We start from the raw sequence: 25,580 nt of genomic DNA on the forward strand, positions 1-25,580 counted from the left end.
GAAACTTGTTTGGTTTTCATTATACGTTATGATTTTAAGTTGAATCATGGTTGATAAATAAATGTATTTTGTGGGGTGTTCTCTTTCAAGATTTATTTTTATTGTTTAACTCATATATATGTATATACATATATATGTATGTATATACACATATACACACACATACAAATAAACATATATGCATACACACATATGTGTATGTGTGTGAGTTCAGGTGTCATAAAGAGTGTGAGATCCTCTGGACTTGGAGAAACAGGCAATTATAAACTACATAATGTGGGTGTTGGGAACTTTATTCAGATTCTCTGTCAGAGTACTAGGCACTCTTAACCACTGAGCATTCTTCCTCGCTACTCTGTTAACTTGATTTTCATTATTTTTAATTAAAATATTATTAATTTTTCCCACCCTTGTCTCAAGCTTATGGCATCTTTCTCTTTGTGATTGTAACACAGGCAAACATAAACATAAGTAGCTAGATCCAATTGACTGAGTCTGTTTAGTGGTGGTGTGTGTTGGGGTTTCAGAACTGATAATTTGTGTTGGATAAGCAAATAGGGGTTCATATATAGTGAAACAAATTTCTCTCTCAGCAGTAGTTACTTGTAGTTCTTTGTATAGGGTCAGGACTCTGTGATTTCCCCCTTCCACGTTAGCATGTCTACTGGTATTTTTATTACTTAGGTCTTGAATAGATAGCCATGTTGTTGAGATATCATAGGAATAGTAGCCCTGTCATTTCTAAGAGACACCCTTTCTTCTGCAATGTATCCTGAGTGTTAGGTACAGGAGTTGTGTTGTAGGTGTGTCCACAGGGGCTGGGCACCATCAGTTTGTCTCTGTTTTGTGACTTGTTGCAGGTCTAAGCAATGGTCTTCACTTGATGCAATGAGAACTTTATCTAATGAGAGTAAGAGTTACATTTATCTGCAGGTATATGAAGACATTTTAGAGTGTGGTTAGGGAAAATGCTGGTCTAGGCATTTAGAACTAAATATGGTTAATATCCTGTTGAGTATGCTCTAAGTCCAACTAGACAGTTGCTGATTATAGCCAAGATGTGAGTGACACTATTGCATCTTTGGTGATATCTTGTCATGCTGGTCATAACTGTTATCCATAGACATCACAGTTGGGAGGGATTTCAGATTGCTTCCCTCAGTTGGGAGTATACATAGGACTAGATTTCCACCTTAGATCCAGCGAGAATCATCTTGTTCCTGAGTCTGAACTGAATGCTGTCTTCAGCAACAGGGGCTCAAATTCAATCGGTAGGATACTAGGACAAGAGCAGATGACAACATTATTTCAGAAGTCACTGTCCTAGCCAGCAGCTACAACAGAAGTTTGTGGTGCTTTGAACGAGAGGCTTTGTTGGAGAATCATGGCTTTATTAGGGAGCACTGTAACACTAACTGCATAACTTCATGTATATGTTAAAATTATATTACATATAGTTATATTTATAATTACATATTATATTACATATATATTTACAGTACATATGATTTGAAGTAAATATAAAATAATATGATTCCTTGACGCTTTACCAAACAGCCATGGTATTATTTGCCTTTTGTCCCACTTTCCCATGAAGGGAAAGGGGGAAATGGTGAGAGGGGCTAATACTTTACCTGTATCAAATAAAAAATTTAAAGATACATTTGTAAATTTATTGTAATTTTCTAATTTTAGTTAATATTATGCAAGTTGTTAATACATACTAGTCAGTGGGAAACTATAGTGAGTTGTTTTTAATAGCATAAGACCTTTCACCATTGAATTTATTTCGATTAGTAGGGGCAAGAATAAACAAGTCACTTAGTAATAATAGGCATGGTCATAAATATCATGTGGGAAAATAAAGCAGGAAGCAGAGGAAACAGAATGAACAAGACAGACATGAGAAGAGCATCAAGAAATGATCGCTGAGTCGTGTAGAGATTTGAGGGAGACAGGTTTCAGTGGAAGAGTTATTCATACGCTTGCTCCAATGACAGCGAGAAAGGCCAGAAGTCAGGAAGAGAGTATGAACACAAAACTGAACAATTAGGGGGAGGCCCCTCAGGAGATGAATATAGAGAGGGAGCTAGAGCAAAAATTATATATTTTATGTTATCCTAATATTCATTGTTATATAACAATATAATATTTTATATCTTATACATTATAATTTGTTATAATATATTACAATTATGTAATTATCATTATATAATTATATAATATGAATTAATAATTATATGATATGACTATTATATAACTGTAATATATATAATTATACATTATATTTTCCTAATATTTTCATACTCTGGATTGTCTGAGTCTTCACACAATTCTCCTGTATACTATGACTTGTGGCAAACTTCTTTTAGAATGTGAAGACTCAGACAGTCCAGAGGGAATTCTCCATGGCATAATTGGAAAAAAGATAGCACCAATTTTCCTAATCTAACAGATAGAATCATTCTTTTGAATGTTCTGTCTGTTAATTCTTCCATGGTATTTTCATTAGAAGCCATCAATGGCTTTTTGAAATGCTGGAAATGAAAACCTAAGTAAATCAGTCAAAATTCTTAGCGAAAACACCCACTACTAGCATAGATCATATGAAAATATTTATGAAGTTATTAGAAATTAAAAGAAAAGGAGAGATTACTGTGTTCAGGAACAGGTGGTAATAAAATTGGAGAGAAAAGAATAACTATATGAGACAGTAATTATTAATCACCTGTGGTCTTATACCCAAGGGCCTGGGGTTAGTAACATGTCTGCTGCTGAAAGCCTAAGATTATACCACTGCCTATTGTGGTTTCCAAAGGCACCACACGTTCTCTGTAAATACATACTATTGATAATAAACTCTATTGTAAATGTTATCATTTGAATGTGTAATTCATTTGCTCTTAGAGCCAGAGCAGAAAGTAGTATGTTCAGGGACTTTTTACTCATGGATTTCAATTTTTGGATGAAGAAAACAATACTGTACTTACTCTCTAAATTAAAATAAACAAATAAACAGAGGAAAAATCCACATCCTGTCATAATGGAAAGAAAATACCAAGAAACAAAATTACAATATTGTTTTCCAATATTGTACTTCCAAATATCCAAACAATATTATGTGTATATAATATATACATATATGTATAAATAAATGTACATATGTATATATTTTATAACTGTATACATATAATGCACGCACACACACACACACACATATATATATGATTTGTTCCCTCTATCTTTTTTACTACTATGAGAAGTCTCTAATCCATAGTACATGAAAGGAAGCCCAAGTAGTGTTGGTAGAACTGAGGGAAATGAAGGTAGCCTGAGTCCCCAAGAGACCCAAAATAAGGCTACTCCATAGATGAAAGCCCAGAAGTCTACAGAAGACTTCCAAATATCCAGAAAAACATCACTATTATGTGGATCCAAACAAACTATTCAAATCCAAGGAAACAACCATCCAGATGGACTGAGAGGAACTATACCTGTTCTCACAAACTGAAATACTCATCCTACAGGACATAGTTTGCACTCGCAGAAAGTCTCCTGAAGAAAGAAGTCAGTCATGGGTTAAGTAAGTGATGCTCCAGAATCACTGAGTCAATCCTGGTTGAATGAGGGAAAGGCTGGAAGAAGCTGAGGAGGAGGGTGAGCCTGTAGGAGAACCAGCAATCTCAACTAGCCTGCACCTCCCACAAACTCTCAAATACTGGACCACCAATCAGGCCTCATACACCAGCTGATGTGAGGCCCCCAACACATATACAGTAGAGAACTTCAGGGTCTGGTTTCAGTCAGAGAAGATGCACCTAACTATTGAGGCCCCAGGGGGTTTAGAGATCTGGTTGGATAGTGAATGGGTGAGTGGTAGAGGCATCCTCATTGAGACAGGGGAGTGGGAGGAGGTATGGGATAGGGAGAGGGAGAAATGTAGAATATAAAAAAATAAAAACTAAAAATAAATAATTAGATAAATTTTAAAGATAGTAAATTTTAAAAATAAATAAGCAAACATGTTACACATTATAGATTAAAATCAAATGATAGGTGATTATATGAAATACAGATCTTATTTTCAGAGAGAATAAAAAGTTAAGGGATACTTCTTACTATTAGATAAGTTCAGAATAGTGTAAGGTTGGAAAATAACAAATGATTTAAATCTGAATCATAAGCACTCTATGTACTGTACTCATCATAGTTCCAAGGAACAGAAGATGACTACAGGATACAGGTGACCATTTCATACCAGTCCAAGATGGCAGCTTCTCAGGGGACTGCAAAGACGTTAAATATGCTAGCACTTAATAGATGGATTTCAATATTCCAAAGAAAATATATAAAATATAAATAACAAAAATATCAGGATTTAAATAATTTAATAAAGAAAAATATCACTTTTGAGCAAGTAACCCAGAAATGCCCTTTTGTATTCCACAGCACTGCTCAAAGAACTTTAACAGAGATAAACTGTATATTGATGACAAAAAGCACTAAAAATGAATATATTGTGTACTGGAAAATAATAAAATTGAAAATCAACAATAATATTGCCATACTTAATGAAATATGGATTATAATAGTTCTGATATACAAAGAAGAATCTTAAAGCAAATTATAAATGATTGGGATGATATATAATTTGCCACACAGAATTTTCACTTCAGTAGGACTCATAATTGTTTAATGGCACATATATTGCAATATTTATGCTAAAAATTTATATTTTATATTTATTCCTGTAAAATAGGGACAAATCTATTTTCCAGGCTGCACTGAACCTCACAAGATAGCCTAAGATATACTCAAACTTGTGTCAATCCTCTGCCTCAGTTTACTAAAGCATTGGAGTATAGTGAAAGGTGCTGTACTTTGCTAAAAGATAATAGTGAAATAACTTTAAAATAAATGAAAAGGAGTAAAAACTTCATCTGTGAAGGTTCACAACAGCCTGTACATACTTAAAAATATTTAACTTTATATGCCACTAGGGGACAGAAGTTTAAGTGTAAGGAAAACCAGTACATTAAGTGAAAATATTCCAAGTTAGCTAGCATGACAAGGTGACATGATGTTAAGAAACTACTTTACAAATATTTCTGTTTTTTAAAACTAAATATTTGCCTACCACATTAAAATTTCTCCCAAAAGCTTCATACACACAAAATCATAAAAATATCTATGTGTCTATAAAAGTATATATTTATTTTTATATTTATATTTATATCTACATTTATATCTATCTCTATTTAATCTCTATTTATATTTTTTATATTTATATATGATAATTTCTTAGAAGCCTTATGGAAGATTTCCAGAAGCTCTTCCTCAATAAGAAAAATTACAAAAAAACATAAGGGAAATAAAAGGAACCAATACCACCTGCAACAAAAATATCCTTGTAATGTGTGATTCAGTGTATTAAGAATTGTTCTAGAAGAGTCAAAACCAATCGGTAGGACAGAAATTTGAAAAGCTGTATCTTAGGACAAGGTTGGGGCTGTGGGTGATATTTTTTGAGAGGAGCTTGATCCTGAGGATTGAAATTGGAACCTCATGCACACTAGGTGTCTTATGGTTTCCATAGCTGTGAAGGGATACCATGACTAAGGCAACTGCTATAAATATTACAACTTTTAATTAGCTTCAGCGGTTCAGTCCACTATCATCATGGTGGAAAACCTGGGCATCCAGGAGGAGGATCTCTTCCATAAACAGCACTAGGAGCCTTCAAAGCCTGTCTACACTGTGTCATGCTTCCTCCAACAAGGCCACACCTATTCCAACAAGGCCATGCCTTCTAATAGTGCCACTCCCCATGGGCCAAGCATATTCAAAAAGCCACACTAGGAAAGTGCCCCAACACTGACTTGATGCCTTGAGCCCCAAGGAATGAATGTTTTAAAAAAGATTTTAAGATTACTTGTTTTCATCTTAGGCACATGGGTGTTTTGCCTGCATTTTTAACAGCTTAATGTTCTCAGAGGCATGTAGAAGTCTTTGGATCCCATGGAATACGAGGTACAGAAAGCTAACTCCATGTAGGTTCTAAAAATCAAAGCATATCCTTTGCAAGAGCAGCCAGAGTTGTAAACCTCTGAGCAATATCTGCTGTTGTATAAAAATGAATGATTTTTGATGGAAAATCAGAGTAATATTTGTAGTGCCCGATCTGACAGCATGAGTCTAGTAGCTGGCACAAAACTCTTCAGAACAGCTGGACATAGTGGTTTTGAACTGTATCTTTTTCTTTTTCTTCAGCTGGGAGCTTTGGCAGAAGTTCAAGGCCAGCCTCACACATTGTGAGTTCTCGGCCAACCTGGGCTATATAGTAATTCTGTACCAAAACCAGATCAAATAAAGCAATTATTCTTCAGTTTATGTCTGCAGAATGAGAAAAAAACTAAATTGTACTTAGCCCACAACTAAGCAAAATGAATTCTAAAACAAAAACGCATACATTGAAATGAGATTTGAAGTGCTAAAGTATAAGAATAAAACCCTGCCACCAGAGAACAGTGTCTTTACTGAAAATGTATTTTTGGAAATAAAATCATTAGATATGGAGTCAAATAAATATACACAGAAGACCTTCAATGGATGATTCTCTGAAGGAATATTGTAAGAAGGTGATAAATTGTCTCAGCAAGTGATGGATGTAATAGAATCAACTAAACTAGAGGATATAATAATCTTCATTTTAAAGGCTTATCTTATATTTTCCTATGTGTACATATTTCTGGCTGTGTCTGTGTATGTCCTGAAACTTTTCCAGTGCTCAGCAAGAAGAGAATGACAGATACACAAAAGCAAGACTTACAGGCAGTTGTGAACTGCCTAACATTGGGGCTGGAAACCAAACTCATATCCTCCCGCAAAACATCAACCACTGAGCCATATCTACTGCATTCTAGTCTTTAGTATTTATTCTTGCAGTGAAACACATTCAATCCATACAATGGAAATACAAACATACTAAGACAATAAACATTGGATATTTGAATAGCATTGACCTTACATAATACACCTCACACTAAAGCCAGCTTTGACAAACTTTTGTTTGCAGGGGATTTTGTCACAGCTAACCATATGTTAACTGCAGCTGGAGCCGTGGGCCCCTCCATGTGCACTCTTTGGTTGGTGGTTGTGTCCCTGGGAGCTCTGGGGTGGTCTGGTTGGTTCATGTTGTTGCTTTTCCTATGGGGGTTGCAAATCCCTTCAGCTCCTTCAATCCTTTTCCTAACTCTTACATTAGGGTCTCCATGCTTAGTCTGATGGTTGGCTGCAAGCATCCACATTTGTATTAGTAAGACTATGGCAGAGACCCTCAGGGGACAGCTACATCAGGCTACTATCAGCAAGCACTTGGCATCAGCAATACTGCCTGGGTGTGGTGGCTGCAAATGGGTTGGCTCCCTAGGTGGGGCAGTCTCTGGATGGCCTTTCCTTCAGTTTCTGCTCCAAGCTCTGTTCCCACATTTCTTTTAGACAGGAGAAAATCTGGGTTAAAAATTTTTAGATGGGTGGGTGGCCCCATGCCCCAATGGGGGGCCGTCCCTAACCTCTGGATATGGTCTCTACAGGTTCTCTCTCCTTTGTTGGGTATTTCAGCTAATGCCATCCCTATTGGGTCCTGGGAGCCTCTTGCTTTCCTGGCATCTGGGACTTTCTGGTGGCTACCCCCCAATTCCCCATTCCCAATCGCTACACACTTCTGTGTTTCAACCATATTCCCAACCACTCTAGCTCCTTATTCACACAAATTCATAATCTCTTTTCTATTTTTCTTTTACTGCCCTATTTCTTACCCTGAAATACCAGTGCTCAACATGAAGGTGACTGGTCTGGCAACTCGGATGGCACTCCCTTGTAAGACATAAGGCTAGAGGACAGTCATTCTTTTAATCTCCTTGATTCTCTTCTTGCATCCCCAATAGCCCAGAAGTTTCCCCAGTAAAAATAAGTTTCCATTTATTTGTGATCTGACCTTTTCTTATATGTAAGAACCAAATATTTTACTTATATTTTGAGCTATCATACTCTCCAATCAGTGACTCTATATCCACGAGTCCCAGTGTGGTAGTTGTCCTATGACTGATTTCTTTTAGTTTCGTTGAAATTCTCCAGGTCTATCAATTTTATTGTAAGGGACAGGATGTGATTCTTTTTATGACTTAATAGTATCCCACTGTATAACAAGTTCGACTATACTATAAAAAGTAGAGAAATTACAACACAACATAACTTGCTATAATATTTATGAATAGCAAATGAGAGAGTTGAAAGTTTTGAACACGAAGTAATTAACAAGGAGTTGAAATCATGCATGACCCTGAGTCAGTAAAAAATGGTATATACATGCATGGAACATGACACTGTAATGAGTAAATGTGTATGATTACTATGCACTAGTAGTCTTTTTAGTTTAGGAAGTTAACAAGGTTAGCTATTCTGATTTAATCTCTCTCTCTCTCTCTCTCTCACACACACACACACACACACACAAGCATGCAAACACACATACACACACTCTTTATAACCCATAGCTTTCATAAATAAGAGAAGATATTTCTGTTTCATCTCCAAATTAAATTGACACCTGGGTAACTTGTTCCTCCGAAGGGCGAAGGGAGTCTTCCATTCATCATATAGCCACCATGACAGCTCACATACAGAGCCTTCAAGGATGTCTCCATGTGCTTCCTGTAAGAAGTACACAAGGGAAGCCTACTGTTCTCCTTCAGTATTAAGATTTTGACTTTGAGGTACAAATATGGACATAATTTGTGTTTGTTTAAACCGGGATTGCTTCTTATTAAAAAGATTAAAAGTTACCTTCATTTCTATTTGAGTTTACTGGAGACACATAAAGCTGTCAGAAATTGTAGACATTTCCTTTGAAAGCATCTATCAAAATTAAAGAGCTATCACCCATAAAATACTTTATCTATTTACCAATTTTAATTTTTACAAATGTCTCATACATTTATTTCATTTTATGATGTGTTAAAATATACTAGACACTTCTCAGGAACGACTTTCTTTCTTTCTTTTTTTGAGAAAATGTTCTCATGAAAACAGTGATTTTGAAAACATATAATTCTTTTTTACCAAGATGTAAACAAAAGAAGAAGAAAATATATCATGGGACCAAAAAACCATTATATGTGCTTTTATATTTTAATGGGAAGAGATAATCAAATAAGAAACATACAAAATATCTAATATGCAAAAATATTAGGATATCTAGGGATATGGCAAGAGATGCTGACTTTATTTCCAGAGAAAGGAAGGGTGTTGCCTTTGTTCGTGTAGGGATAAATGAACCCCAGGGTGCTGAGCAACCCAGCCAGGAACTTGACTTACAGGAGGTTCATGAACAGCAAAACATCTGAGGGTATCATAAGTATGTGTACATTACTGAAAGCAAAGATTTCTGTTTAATATGTAGAATGATGCAGTAGGAGGTTTCTTTGACACAAGTTAAGGAGCATAACTAAAGAGAAAAACAAAATACCAGAATGACGTGAGTGGAATAGCTCTAATTTCCTCAATAGTAAACAGCCAGGTGTTACTGTGGAATTTAAAATCACCAGGTTGTCAATATTCTGTTTAAATATGCCAACAGAGAGAAAATTTAAGGTCACTCTGAAGGTATAATTTATTTATGTGTTAAATTATTATTTATCCCTACCACATATTCAATAGCAATGGGCTACATAGTAAGAAAGTTCACAAGTGGCAAAGCTCATTTTTGTTGACTTTAAAAAAAATGTAGTTTATAATAATGACAGCCTTCATAGTAATTTGGTTATTTGTGTGTTGCTTTAGCTGAATATGAACTCTTTCAGAGGATAAATTATTCATTTCTCTTTCATATCCATGCACCTAGAAGAAATCCTTCCCTGTAAGCAATTTTTAATCACTCTAAACATGTTATACTGTGTGTATGTGTGTGTGTGTGTGTGTGTGTATGTTTGGAAACTTTTTGCATTTGTATCTAAAATCACTGTGATCAATTAGCATGCTGAACCTATACACATGGTCAATACCGAGGACACCCTGTAATAATATATGAAGGACAAGAAGTGCATTTAAAAGAGGGAATCAAGGTTAAAGAATGATACATCACCAAATTATTGCTTTCCTGTAAGAGAGTGTTCAGTCTCTTCTTGAGTGGACACTGCTTTTTCTCATGGCAGGCAGTGGCTGTTCTTTATTTACTCCCCTTCTTTCTGATTTAAATATCATACATTAGACAACCATTCTCGATTTTACCACTTTTTACTGCCTATGGGCTTTCTTCTTCCAACTCATTTAAAAGGCATTATGCTTTGATAATGGACTGTCTGAAGATGGAACTGAATTATAATTTTTTTCAAACTTCAATTTAGTCAGTGCCAGAGGCTACTCAGAGATATAGATTTTTCTCACAAAAAGTTTTACTCTACTTGAACTCTTGGTGTATTGGTTTTTTTTTTTCTTTTGCTGCAAAACTTTCACAGTATAAATATATGAATATGCATGTGTAATTATGTAAATATGTCTTTTAATGTTATAAGTAAACTGTCTTTGGGATAATGCTCTTTGTAGGATAAACATAAAAGAATAGAAAGAACAAGGGCCTTGGTTTGACAAAATAGCTTTGACTACCTCCCATCATTCACTTTTACATTTCTTAGACAGTTTGGTCTTGCACTCTTGATACTCCTGCCTCAGTTACCACCATGCCTGACTAGATATACATTCTTGGCCTGCATTTTTCTAGCTATGAAACTTTGGTGATGTTACTTAATTTCTCTGAGTTATCCATCTGGAAAATGACAACAAGCCGTACAACTCAGGTCAAATGCAATGGCGCTGTAAATCACTAGTGTCAAGCTTTGGAGACATTGTCTTTCCCCTCAGAAAACTAAGAGAAGCAATTGGTCTAAATACAGGTGTTGGTGGTGTTGAGATCTTGAGCACTTAACAAACAAACTGCACATTTTTGTAGTTGTCCAGCAGCCGCCGTGGAGAACTGGGTTACCTGAAAGGGAGGCTGGAAATGAAAAAGGATGGGGGTGAGAGGGTGAGGGAGTGGGAGAGGGTGGGAAGAATGCAAGACAAAGTTTCTGATCAAGGCTCAAAGATTAACGTTTAGGGCTCTGTTTATGTAGGGAGAGCCCAACAGACCCAACCTTTGTTTCAGCTGGATTATGTTGTAAAGCAAGCTCAGCAGGCAGTCTGCTCCTGTAGGAAATCGCAGGCACAGTAAGGTGGAGGACTCCACCTAGGTCAGTGGAAGACCAACTGTGCCAAACAATTAAGGTCTATTTAGCCTGCTTATGGCTGGGGGAAGGGCACATATTTTCACAGAAGCTTAATCTGCTCTTTGGTAATAAAATACAAATAGTGGCCTAAAGAATTTCCAAATTAGCCATTGATGTCTTGGCAACATATCTCTATGCACTTTGTAATGAAGTTAGGGAACAGATTCCTTTCTGATGCCGGATAAATATAGTACTTATGGAAACTAAATGCAAAGGATGAAGAGTGTGATTGAAGATTTGCCAGAAATGAAATGTTTCCTCTCCTCAGACTTGTGCTTCAATCTGTCACCACAGCAATCTCTCCTATGGTGATTCTAGGAACAAAGCTTTGAATGCCTTTTAACATTTTCAACCCCCCATCTCCATTCTATTAAGTCTTTTCATACTATACCTCAAAAAATTATCTAGACTTATTCCTCTTCTTCATACTCACCAGTACTCTAAGACTCTTTTAACTATGAAATCAATCTTCTGGGTATTATATGCATTAACCAAAACATCCTAACACCCAACAAAACAACAAATGTTGTTGTTTTCTTTCTAATATGAAAATTTAAAAAAGAGTTAAGTAATCTAGATCTTATCATGGTGCTTTACAGAAATTCAGAATCAGGTTCTGTCCAGTTTAGGACATGGAAAATGGCTCTCAGGATAACTCACAGCCACAGCAAGAGCTTCAGGCACCATGTGCAAGACTGTAGAGGAAGCACAGAAGAGTGTGTTCCTTGTTACGTTAATGATCCACAGAGCATCCTCCACCCTCTCAGGTGATGTACCCACCTGGCAATATGGCTGCTGTTTTCACCAGGTTCTTGCTGGCCTTCTGACCTAATGCTGCAATTGCGTCCTAGCATTCTTCTGTGCTGCGGTCCAAGGCTGTGTTAAGCTCCATCCCAATCTACAGCACTAGCACATGCACTTATCTGCCTGGTTTGTTTAGCTCCATTCATACACTAGACAACCAACCCTCATTTTTCAGATTTATGTCCATGAAACTTTTCTAAACTGATCTACCTTGAGACTCTTGAAAAAATCACTACCTTTCTGTTCTTCTATCTAGAAGCCCATTTTTCCCTTTGGGACTCTATTGATGATGCTATGTGCTCTTTTCCTTGTAATTGATTTCTATCTCACTCACCTATTGCCTTAAGGAGCCTTTCTGGGTGAATATTTTTCAATCTCCTTACCTCACAGTTATAGTTTGAAAACTACATATGTAATTTAACAAATATCAACAGAGGGAGTTATTTGATTGTAAGCATAAAAGCAATCAGCATGGACTATAAAATCTCTTTAGAAACAGCATCATAAAATTTTTATCCACTGGATCTAATCCCCTAATGGAAACAGAACAGTGAGTCCAAAGGTTTTAAATCATTTCCACATTGCCTGGTAAGAGAAAGTCTTTAATGAGGTTTGGAATGCTGTATACATTTCCAGACAAGCCTTTATTGAAAAGATCTTGCATGCATCTCTGCAAGTCCAGGGACAAAACCATAGAAATTTCATCAACATAAGTAGTGTCTTAAAAAGCACTTTTCTGCTTTACTTAGTCATGGGGAAGTGAAATACTCTAGAATTCCTTCTGCCTGTTCAGTAATGAATACGGACGTATACCAAGAATCCAATACTCCCAACAAGTTAATGTAACTGTATTATATTCCTGCCTACCTTGTGGAAGTTTTGCCAATCCTAAGCATAACTTGCAAATGTGATTGTGTTCAGTGTTCAATAGCTTTGACCTTTTCAGGATGATAGAATTACCTTTTATAATGACTATCAAACCTGAAGCCAGAGCCAAAACATGCCACAAATATATCACATTTTGTTCTCACCATATTTAGCCAACCATGTACCTTATCTAATTAAAAAATAACAGGGGAATGGGGAGATGTTTCAGTTGGTAATGTGCCAGCTGGCATGCATAAAAACCCAACAGCCATGTAAAAGGCCTGACATGGAAGTACGCTTCCATAATTCCAGCACTGGGCAACAGAGAAGAAATCCACTGGCCAGACCATGGAGAAGCATTGATGAGCTCCAGGCTCAGAGTTAGAAAGTCTCAGAGAAAGATGTGGGAAGTTGACCTCCAAACACATGTTCAGACCCAAATAAACATAGACGCACACCACGCTCATGTACAGAAAGGAATTTTGACATTGTTTGGGCTGAACAGCATTTGTGTTTTTCTGTCATGATTTCATTTTTTTCTTTCAGTTTGTGTTAGAGGAACTGGTAATTTCCCATAAGCCAAGCCACCTTTGAAATGAAAAAGTTTTCCAAAAGAAAGTTTTGTAAGCTGATAAAGGTATGTATTGGCAATGTTTTGGCTAAGCTGATAAAGGTATGTATTGGCAATGCTTGGCTAAGCTATGCTTTATTCTTAATCGAGAACATGTTCAGCATTCATCGGAAGATATTAATAGTTTTTACACATCATATTTCCATTTGACTGCTTTGTATAGGTAATTCTTTGTTATGTTAGGTTTCTCAGAAAAAAAAATATATATATAAGGAGAAAATCCTGTAAAATCCACTTCCCAACTTCTAGTGTAGCAAGTGTATTTTTAGTACAGAGGTTATGATCTTTACATATATATATATATATATATATATATATATATATATATATATATATATTACATTCCTGCATACCTTGTGAAACTATTACACACACACTCACACACACACACACACACACACACACGCGCGCGCGCGCGTGCGTGTGTGTGTATGTGTGTGTGTGTGTGTGTGTGTGTGTGTGTATTATGATCACTTAAGTGGAGGGCAACACATTATTGACTAACCTAATTATGGATATTCATACTTCAGAATCCATTTAAATGAAAATATGAATGTTATGGTGGGCTAAACAATAGTCACATTATAATCCAAGTCCTAGTTATGAATAATACTCTACTATTTTGTGGCACTAATAATTAGAAGCTGAGGTGTGCTAGAATTGCTGGATTCTTTCTGAAGTACTGTGATATAAATAAGTTATTCTTGTTTCACAGGAAGAAAAAACAGTTCTTAAGCCAGATTACTACTGCTGCATAGTACAACCTTCCTCTCCTGGACAATTATCCTTATTTGGAACATGATCTACCTTGGGAGATTTTGTATGTGCTGGTGTCCCAGCCCACGGGGGTCTTCGACAGGGGACCCTAGAAGAGAAGGGCAGAGAAACAGAGACAGGAGACGCGAAGAATGAGGTCAAGAAAAATTAACTGCTCAAGACCTCCCAAACTGTATTTTCTCAGGGAACTTATACAGGCAGGGGAAGAAGCAAGCAAGTGGGATTCTTCACATAGCCCGGGCATTCAGCCAAGGTGAATCTCTGGCAGCTGCAAGATGTTTTCTTCTTCTGGGAGGGCACAGTGACCATTGACCACCCAATCTCTCCAAGGTCTGTAGCTGAGGAGAAGTCAAAACCTAAGCCTATCTTTCAAATGAACTCTAAACATAAAGTAAGGTCAGTTTGGCTCCCAGCATGCTGGAATTCTAGGTGTCAAAAGTTTTAAAACAATGACTTACCTCTGTGATTTAATATACTTGTGTACAGTGGTAAGTTATAAAAATATAGGAGGTCAAAACAAGGTCAAGAGAGAAGGCCAAATTTTTATTGTTTTTAATTACCTTTGTATTTTTTTAACAACCTTGTGCATCCTTTAAAAAGAGCTAGTTTTTAAAATGTCTGTAACAACAGGTATTCAATTTCTCAAAAACAGGTCAGTTTAAACTTGTCAGTACGGCTGGAGAGATGGCTCAGCTGTTAAGAGCACTGACTGCTCTTCCAAAGATCATGAGGTCAAATCCCAGCAACCACATGGTGGCTCACAACCATCCGTAATGGGAATCTGATGCCCTCTTGTGTGTCTGAAGGCAGCTACAGTGTACTTAGATATAACCATAAATAAATTATCTTTAAACTTGTCAGTAAAAACCAAAAATTTTAATTAACATAGTTAACATATCTTGCTGTCTTTTCACTGGAATGTAGTTACTTCATTAGTTACAAAATGTCTGATTTTTGTAAAGAAATATAAGATAGTAACTATCCAGTAGGAAAAGATATTACACACACAAGTTAAAGAAAAGGAAAATACTTTCAGAGAATAAAATACATTTGCATAATAGATTTGTAGAATGTAAGAATTGTTTCAAAGTAGAAATTGAGAGAGACAGAGAGAGAAGAGAGAGAGAGAGAGAGAGAGAGAGAGAGAGAAAGAGAGAGAGAGAAAGAGAGAGAGAGAGAATACAACCAAACAGCTCAAAGACACTATAAAAAGACTGAGCAAGTCTCTAAAAGATTAATGAAAGACACATTTAGTGATGGCAAACATATGATAGTTTGCTATAATTAAAGGCTAAGTAAAATTTTCCTAATATCAGATAGTGCCAGATTCTTACGTCATCAATGTGCTTCAGACTCTAGGCAGAAGCTACAAAAAGAAGCGACAGCTGGGCGGTGGTGGCGCAAGCCTTTAATCCCAGCACTTGGGAGGCAGAGGCACAGGTACGGGGATTTCTGAGTTCGAGGCCAGCCTGGTCTACAGAGTGAGTTCCAGGACAGCCAGGGCTACACAGAGAAACCCTGTCTCGAAAACCAAAAAAAAAAAAAAAAAAAAAAGAAAGAAGAAGAAGCGATGAGTTACCAGTCTGTCTGACCTTAACTTGCTGTTTACTTTCTGGGATTCTCAACAATCAAGACAAAACCGAGCTTCCAAAAAGCTCAGAGAAAGTTTCTTTTGACACGCAAAATATCCTGATGGTAATTTTAACTCTGGAAATGAAGTGTTCTCACAGAGAAAACTTGTCCCTAAGAAATACCTTTAGCTGAAGAGAGGCTACTACACAACTACTGCTTGGGTGGACAATGGGGGAGTGATGCCCATATTTGTCTTTTCTCTCTTAGCAAAGAAGAAAACCGTTGTAAAAATGTAATCAGTCCTACCTTTAGGAGAGGGAAGGAGTCCCCCGCTCCATTGATGGTAGCCAGTAAAAAACGGAGGCTTTCACTCACGGGAAAGTTTCCTGGCCAGTCTGTGGTCATGCTTCTCTCTGTCCTGTCTCCAATGTGAGTAGTTTCTTCAGCAATATGGTATTAATACCTAGTTATGCTACGCCAAAAACACCAGCGATAAGCTGTGTTGTTTAAGGGACCTCTGCATCCTCCTTTTGGGGATGCATCCATGCCAGTTACTGGCATTTCTTCTTTTGAAAGCATCATTGTCTACTAAACCAGGATAACTTTTGTTCAAACTCCCTTTTTAATATGTCATAATTTTTAAACATCGGCTTAAATACTACTGGACTTCCATGTTCTCAGTTTTAACCAAGCCATCTCCTAACCTCTAGTCTGTTGGGGTTGCTTTGTTTGTTCACTGTGAATCAGACGCTGAGTTTTGCATCCCAATAGCAGGTTGCATTCTGGACACTGGGGTGGGGTGGTGGGGGTGGGGGAGGTGATTGTATTGACCAATGAGCTGAAAGAATGCTCTCCCATAATCTCTGATTGGATAATAAAAGGCCAGCTCCTTAGATGGGGCAGGAGAGTAAGGAAGGCACTACTTGAGATCTAGCAGTGGGTCTCGGGTAGGGATCTGGAGGAGACTGAAAAGGGTAGGCGAAGATGATATAGACATGAGGTAGAATTGTCCATGAGTATGGACCACAAGCATATGGCCAAGAGAAAATCGCCCCGAGGACACACACGGAGCAGAGAAAACCGCAAGATTCAGTTAGAAAGTAGCAGGGGTCTGTGGCTGAGATGTAGGTTAAAATAGCTCAGAACCTGTCCAGTTTAGGCTTCCCGGTTGTTAATAAAAATACCAAGTTTCTGTGTCTTTTATTCGGAGCTAAACAGGCTCATAAAATTACTAATTTACTTGTCCAGGCTAGTTTTATGTCAACTTGATACAGACTGGAGTCATCAGAAAGGAGGAAACCTCAACTGAGAGAAATCCCTCCCACGATCCACCTGTAGGTCATTTTCTTAATTAGTGATTGATGGGAGAGGGCCCAGCCGGTGGTGGGTGGTGCTATCCCCTCGCTTGTGGTCCTAGATCCTGTAAGAAAACACTCTGTGCAGAGCCAGGGAAGCAAGCCAGTTCCTCTACAGCCTCTTCCTCAGCTCCTACCTCCAGTATCCTTCCCTGTTTGAATGTCTGTGCTGAACTCCTTCAGTGAAGAACAGTGCCGTGCATATGTAAGGTGTATAAACTGTTTCTTCCCCAAGTTTCTTTTGTCATGGTGTTTCTCCCCAGCAACAGTAAACCTAAGACCCCCCTCCTCTCTCCAGTTCCCCTACCCAGACATAAACCTTTAACCCGGAGTACTTCCCATAATTCCTGCCATGCCGTCTGTGTTTACTATTTATCTATTGATTTTTACCCCCCTTGGAAGACGGCAGGTTTGCATATAGCTTGTTCGTACAGCTTTTACTTTGGTTAAGTTTCCTGCCAGCATCTCATTTCCCTGTCTCCTACTATCTCAACATTAGAACTTATCTTCAACAGCGTTTTCCCTTTCTGTTTCATTTTATAGATGGCTATTAAGGAACCTTGAATGACTCATGATATGACAGGAAAAATGTTAATGTCTTTAACAATGGATTGTCTGTCTCTGAATTAATAACCCAAGGCTCTTTCCTTAATCAGCTTATATTAGCTATTGCTAATGGGATGCCCCAACAGCAAAGGAATTATTTCTGCCATCCATTCTTAGCAGTTGTCACATACAGCTAGACTTTTCATTGTAAATTCTTTGAAAATTAGGGGACATTCTTGGGCCCATTGGTCATCATCTGAAAGATGTGGACATATAGAATGCTTATAAATTATAGCAGCTACATTGGAGCTAACAGATGGGCATTGTGAAGGATATAAATACCTCCTTATGTCAGTTTCCCAGGGACATAAAATACCTACCCACCTAGACTAAAAGATGTTACTTATTGTTTTCTAGAAGAGAACCATTTTGGGTGTCTAAAACATCAAGATTCTTGAGACAAGAACATTAAAGTGAAGGCTACTTAACTTAAAATATGCTGAAGGACTAAAAATACTTAAAAATAATCTTCAATTATGAAATATCAAGACAGGCCCAATTTATATACATGTAAGTAGTTGTAACCCTCTTTTATCATTGGGTTTTATTAATTACTATTTTCTTATCACTATCAGCATCACATCATATATATGTATATGTGTATGTGTATACATATATGTATATATGTGTATGTGTGCATATGTTTTTGCTTTGGTGCGTTTGGTTCTGCATGAGATCACACTCTAAGGATGGCTCTCCTGGGATAAACATGACTACATCTTTCTTGACACTTGATCCTTCTTGGACCATTGTTTGGCATGATTTTGCTACTCATGACACTGTAGTTCAAAACCTGTAAAGTTTGATTCTTCTAAGACACCCGGAGGTAAATTTCCTGTCATACAGGGATTCTAGCAACTCATACAGCAAGGGTTCAAAGCAGATTCTCCATCCCATGGATAACATAGGAAGAGTCTGGGATTTCTCCTAACCAGGAATCATACTGCTCATCAATGTGGTGGAGGTTACTGAAGACTTGTCAGTGATCTGAGCTATGGATCACAAGTGGAAAGTGTGGTAGAAGAGTATGGTACAGGGGCAAAGGAGGCATCAAGATTCAGATATGAGGGAAACCCAGGACCATGAGAATGACTGGGACCTCCCAGAACAGGCACAGGAAATCCTACCATCTACAGATGCTGAGGAAGGCAGGCGACATAGACACAGCCCACAAACATTTGACACTTTCATGGTTTCTTTCTTTCTCTCTTCAGTTCTGAGCCTCTCCAGTTCACAGGAGTGTCTTCCCCTTAAATATACTCTATCTGTAGCACTATCAGTTTCTCTCTGGTACAGTTCCTTCTGGAAGTTGAGAATCTTGAAATGCTTGTGGGTTCCCTTTGGACCTCAGCCCAGGCTGAGGTTCTAGTGCCGATTGTGATCTAATATATGTAATGTGTGTATGACAGTTTATATATATATGTATCCCAGAATGGTCTTAAGCTCATGATTTTCCAACATCCATGTCCAGAGTACTATAATCAGAGGTATGATCTAGCCTAGTTTTCAATAATAGTTGTTTTAATAAATATATGCCAACATAATTTTAAAGAACAAATGAAACTAAAACACAATAATTTATGTTATTGTTTGGAATTTAGAAACACAATGAAAATTCACTTATTTACCTATTTTTTTTATATTTCCAATTTTGTAAAGTTATATGTGTTCAAAATACTACCAGCTTCTCAGTCAATTTGTAAATTCCATGTAGACAGTCATTGGCACTGTATGGCTGAGATGCAGGCCTGCTATCTTCAAGGTCAGCTAATAAAGTACGATGCATCACATGATTTGTGAGTTATATCTATCGAAGTTATTTTACTAACATTTATTTTTGTTTGCTTATTCTGAAATCACATCACATACAAGAAACGTGGCAAATGTCATGGCAATTTTCCCCAATGCTAATATTCCACCCTACTTACTATATCCTTGTGCCATGGTCTCCATTTCTGCTCTTGTGTCTATATGATTTTTTTCTCAGTTGAGAATAATATGATGCTTGTTTACTCCTCAGACACATTATCTGCTTTCTGAGAAGCACAGGGGATTGTTTGAACAATCATCATACAATACGAAAAAGTAGGAGACTGGAATCATCGATATTATTCTTGTTTTCTCAGTTCCACTGTCAGGTCTGTTAAGAGAAAAAAAGAATCTGTCCCGGCATCTAATCCACTATTGAACTGTTTCTCATTGAGACGGTTTTAGCTGTAACCACCAGCTTTATACCGTTTTTATGTTCACAAGTTCCTGTCCCCACAAAGCCTGACCTGTGACACTGCCCTGCATCCCAATATTAAAGTTTTCCTGATTTTCTCTATTATGTAGGATGGGTGAGTTCTTAAATTTGCATATTATTTTTTTTCTGGAGACACTCCCTCAATGTAGTCAACTCTGATCTGGAACTCAGGGCTAGCCCTTTCCTTAGCTATGTTGGGATTGTATGTGTGCACTACCAGACAAGGCTAGCATTTCATTTTCAATTTCATTATTTTCTTCAAATACCTACTAGTTTTTAATGTTCATCATCTTAAACCACTTTAGGCAGATACTGTCTGTATTTTAAGAATATTTAGAATTTTGCACAAGCCATCTTCAGAACTTTTTCTTAGTATGAAACTTCAACTCTGCACATGTGAAAAAATTATTCTTCTCATCAGTCCTACCTCCTGCCCTGTCTTTGAAATATTTACTTCTATAGTTTGTAGCTGATTTATAAAAATATTTTACATAACATGGTATGCTTATTCTCTATACCAGGACATCACAGTGACTATGCTGTGTGCAGCAGTATGTTACACACAGATGAAGAGCGACGGAGCTTGCATCACCTGACTACTTGCAGTGATTTAAACCTTGAGTGGGAAGCCATTCTCCTATGGCTCTGTTTTAATATTACTCAGTTCTTTCAGAAATGTCCTTAAGTAATTTCCAAATCAAAATTAAAACTCAATCCAATCTTTTCCCCTTTTATTAGTCATGATACATACTGTGTGAAAAGAGTTTTAATTTACTTAAAAGGTTTTTTTGTTGTTGTTGTTCAAATTGAATGGAGGAATGGATACAGAAAATGTGGTATATATACACAGTGGAGTACTACTCAGCAATTAAAAACAATGAATTCATGAATTTTTTTAGGCAAATGGATGGAACTGGAAAATATCATCCTAAGTGAGGTAACGCAATCACAAAAGAATACACATGGAATGCCATCATTGATAAGTGGATATTAATTAGCCCTGAAGCTCTGAATACTGAAGATACAATTAGCATATCAAATGATTCCCATGAAGAAGGAAGAAGAGGGCCCTGATCCTGGAAAGGCTTGATCCAGCATTGTAGGGGAGTACCAGGACAGAGAAAGGGAGGGGGAAAGATAGGAGAATGGATGGAGAGAAGAGGACTTATGGGACATATGGGGGCGGGACTGGGAAAGGGGAAAGCTTTTGGATTGTAAACAAAGAATATAGAAAATAAAAATATATATTAAAAAAAATTTCTTGTGGCCTTCATCTCCTTAGTTTATGCCAAAGACAATGGAGATCAGATTTTGATTTGTTGTGCACAGAAAATATTACATATTTGTGCTGTGATTCCTTCCTTTAATATGTTGATCTCCAGAAAATAATAATTGAGCAACAAGTCAACAGCCATTGGATTTAATATTAAGACCTCAGTCAATAGTTTGCCTTGGCATGGTAATGACCGCCTCACTGCACGCTGGAATCTCCTATCAGGGGTAGTAGCTATCCAGTGGTTCACTTTGGTAAATTTCACAAAAACAGATGATTTAAAGACCAGAGATGAATTACTCAGATTGTGAGGCCACTTCATCACTAGGACAGTTTTCTGTTTTTGTTTTCTTGGCCCTTTGCTCTAATTGTGAGCATTCAGAACGGCAGTATTACAACTCAGTGGCCAACCCTCAACTGACAGAGTCTCTTCTCTGTGTGGTTCTTCTGCTATGTTTAACTTATACACATTTCGCCTAAGGTATGCCATGATGGCTATTTTAACTTTTCTAAAACCAGCATGCGTATAAGTAGGATATAAGTGGTGCATATTAACTTGTGCACTGACACATCAGCGTATATCCACTTTTGACTCTCAGCGCTTTACAAATGACTGGCTTTTCCTTTTCTTTTCCTACTCTGCTATTTTCAATTTTTTTGAGATTATAATACAATGTACTTTGGTCATATTCACCCAAATTCCTCTCCTTAACTTCTCCTAGCAGAGGATTTGCAAAGAGAAATCTTTTGCAGTATTTATTTCACTGCTTTTGATAGTCGGTATTACAACATCTCCACTCTTCCCCTAAAAAAGTTCTTTGCTTTGTATTTTATTAGTGTTGCTGTGTGTTGGGAGGGGTATGCTCATGTAGTTCTTGAGTACTAAGTACTTACACCTGGTGAGACATTCGCCAGGATTCCCCATTCCCTTTTATAATTCTAAAGTATATTATGGAAATTATTTGAGATGTGCACTGACAGATGACTTGTGTATTTAATGAAAGAAAAGGAAACTGAGCATCAAAATAGAGGCTTTTCACTAATGAGAATCTGTGAGACTCTTCAGCAAAATGTTAATCAGTTAACATTTCAATTCTCAATTATATTAGACAATACACCTACTCATTAGAAGTCTAAACAGTGATTACACGCATGGAGGACAGTTGTCTCCATATTATTGTACAAATTACTAATTTCTGCCAGTTTTGTTAATCTGTCATCCTGCCTTCTTTGCTTCTTTCCTTCTTTCTTTTTCTATTTCCTTCTTTCCCTCTCACCCTCTCTCTCCTTCCGTTTTTTCCTTCCTTCCTTCTTTCCTTTCTTTCTCCTCCCTTCTTTCTTTGTATGCATTTCTGTGAGTTGATTCTCCTGTGGATGCTTAGGGGCCAGAAGAAGGCAACCCTGTCCTTCATTGATTGACTCCTTTGAGGGACTCTCCCTCCCTCCCTAAAAATATGGCTCACCCTTTCTCAGCTATACCATAAGCTAGACCATAGCTTTAGCGACCCTCTTGTGTCTGCCTACTGTAGAGATGACATTGCAGGCATTTGGTGGACACTGAGCTTGCTATGAAGGTGTGAGAAGTCCAGTCTTCACAACAGGGAAACAAGACCTCTTGCTGACTGATCTATCTGCCTAGATTGTTATTGTGAATATGTTCTGTGACAGTATGTTATCCAAAAGGTTGATTGAAACAATGAAGGAAATACAAATGCTGTATCTTATTTAATAATTTACAATATGTAGTTCCCACTAGCCTGGCGAGATAAGCTGATTAAATTTCTTGGATGCTCACAGGATCTGTGAGAGGACTAAATAAGTGAAAGGACACATCACCACAGGACAGAGTCTATAGAATATGTGCCTTGTGCATCCTCTGGATACTAATTAACTTGGAACATTTTTTTTTCATAATAAACCACGTTTGAAATAATGGTACAATAAGCAAAATCAAATTTTAAATTGTCTCTCAGGACTAGAACTCAGTTTGAAAATCAATTAAGGTATGATTTGAGTCTTTCTAGCATCAGAAGGGGGAAGCATATAAACAGTTATAATTTATTTATGTATAACCATAAATACGCTATTCAATAATAATTTATTTATAGGTTATCAATTTATTTACATTTGTATTTATAAGATGTTCTCAGTCCTAAGGTTGCTTTTAAAATATTTAATGCAGAGTTTTGGTGACCACAAAATATATGAGTCAGGGGAGAACATAGTGATATGGAGTCACCTACTGGGAGCATATGGATTTGAATGTGGATGAGAGGACCTGTCCAGGGCATTTGGGTTTTGCCTTTGGTTGCTTATCCTCTGAAAGTGAATAGTAAGAATGTTAGTTTCTTTCTTTTTTTTTTGTATGAAAAAGATTTTAATTGAGCACAAAAAGTAACTAACAAAAATAAATATAAATTTCCAATATAAATTTCCTAGGCTGGTAAAAATGCTAAGAGTGTGTCCTCGTCAGGGTTTCTATTCCTGCACAAACATCATGACCATGAAGAAAGATGGGGAGGAAAAGGTTTATTGAGCTTACACTTCCATGTTGCTGAAGAACGTTTGTTTCTAAGGGTCAATACAGCTTATTTTTATTTTACGATGTGCATCATGTACTAAATTCACCAAGAACTCCTAAAGAGTAGGATTCGGTCTAGTCTAGTATTATTTCTGACATTTGTCAGTGTTTCTGGTCCCTGGTGTCATCACTCATTAGAAAGCATCCCCACTGTGAGAGAAAACACAACACAATGTGTCTATCTCATTTGGCAATTACTCAAGTCCAGTCCCTAGATGCCTTTCAATACGTATAATCGCTAATTGGATGGAGGCTTAGGATATGGGCGCGTAGGGTAAACCCTGCCCCCTGAAGCCTCCTATTCCTTAGATTTGAATTTTAGCTTCAGCTTTAGCACGGCTATGAGGCATATTACACCAACTACAGAAGCAAAACCTGGTATCTTTGGGTTGTTCAGTGTTTTTCTGAGCTGGAGTGAGTTATCTCATGAATGCGAAACATGTTACCTTTTTAAAATGTCATACAAAATCAATATACTATTCCAAGTTCATCTAAAATAAACACTCATAGAACACCGTGGGCAGAATAAGAGAAGCTAAGAAACTTCCGGCAGGATTTATAGACTGAGAAAGTTGTTCCAGTTAAAAGTGGGGTAGAAATATTTGGTAGGACTGTTTGGAAAAAGACAAGATCAAAGTGAAGACAGATTCATTTCATTTGAAGTAGGCAAGGTACAGCTCAGGGATCCCATCTGTAAGGAAAAGGACGCCCTTATTCCTCCTTCACCGTAGATTCTTGAGGGTAAAATGTTCATTTGAATAAAGGTGGGGCAGATATAAAGTAGTTCAGCAACATTTCCATGGCAGCGAAAGAGACCCTCGGGTCAAAAAGGATGAGAACATTAGAGCAAAGGAAGTTAGGCATCATCTAGCTTCTTTCATTCACAATTCTCCCCGCCAAGTTTACACAGTGAGTAAATTTTCCACGACAGGGATGGGTGGATCCCTAGAACTAATTCCGTATCACGGTGGTGTACCCTGGAAGCCTTTTGCTCAACTACAGAATCCAGGCACTTCTTCATTTGTACATCAGTGGACATCTTTCTGCCCCAAGATATAGGTCACAGATGTAGGAAACAGCTCACATTTTGTCTCGGATTTCCAACCCTGCCCATGAGCCTGCGATCCGCCAGGGGAGAGACACCTGTGCCTTGAGGACCCAGGTGAAAGTGCTCACTTCTGCGCTCATGGGACGCACATTCTAGCTCTCTCATTCTCCTGCCCATCTGGAAGCCCGCACCCACTCCAGAGCACCCGCCAGGCCTGAGAACACAGCCGGCTAAGGCAGCCAGGAGGGTGCGCTTGCACTTCGCACACCCCTCCCCTCCGCAGCAGCCTCTTGTCACTCAGGCGATTCGACTGGTGGCCCCGCCCAATGATAGTCCAGCGTCTCCCCTTGCGCCCCGCCTCCGGACCCTGCTTCCAATAGGAGGCCGGCGGGGGCGGGCCGCGCGGGCATCCTCTCCAGCTGAGGCCGCGGCCAGAGCCAGGCTGGGGCGCGGGAGAGGCAGGTACCAGCGCGGTCCGCGCAGCCCCAGGCGCTAGAGCT

The 25,580-nt window shown here is 37.8% G+C and overlaps 1 protein-coding gene across 1 annotated transcript in view; it reads left to right on the forward strand.

Moving 5' to 3' along the window:
* Positions 1-25,576, forward strand: part of LOC127692011 (THO complex subunit 4-like) — a 189,088-nt gene extending 163,512 nt beyond the window's left edge. Inside the window, exon 2 of the mRNA XM_052191893.1 lies at positions 25,265-25,576. Within this exon, the coding sequence (XP_052047853.1) occupies positions 25,265-25,576 (312 nt within the window). The remainder of the gene's footprint in view (positions 1-25,264) is intronic.
* Positions 25,577-25,580: the final 4 nt, after the last annotated feature.

The sequence above is a fragment of the Apodemus sylvaticus genome, chromosome 9, assembly GCF_947179515.1.
Source record: "Apodemus sylvaticus chromosome 9, mApoSyl1.1, whole genome shotgun sequence".
NCBI lineage: Eukaryota > Metazoa > Chordata > Mammalia > Rodentia > Muridae > Apodemus > Apodemus sylvaticus.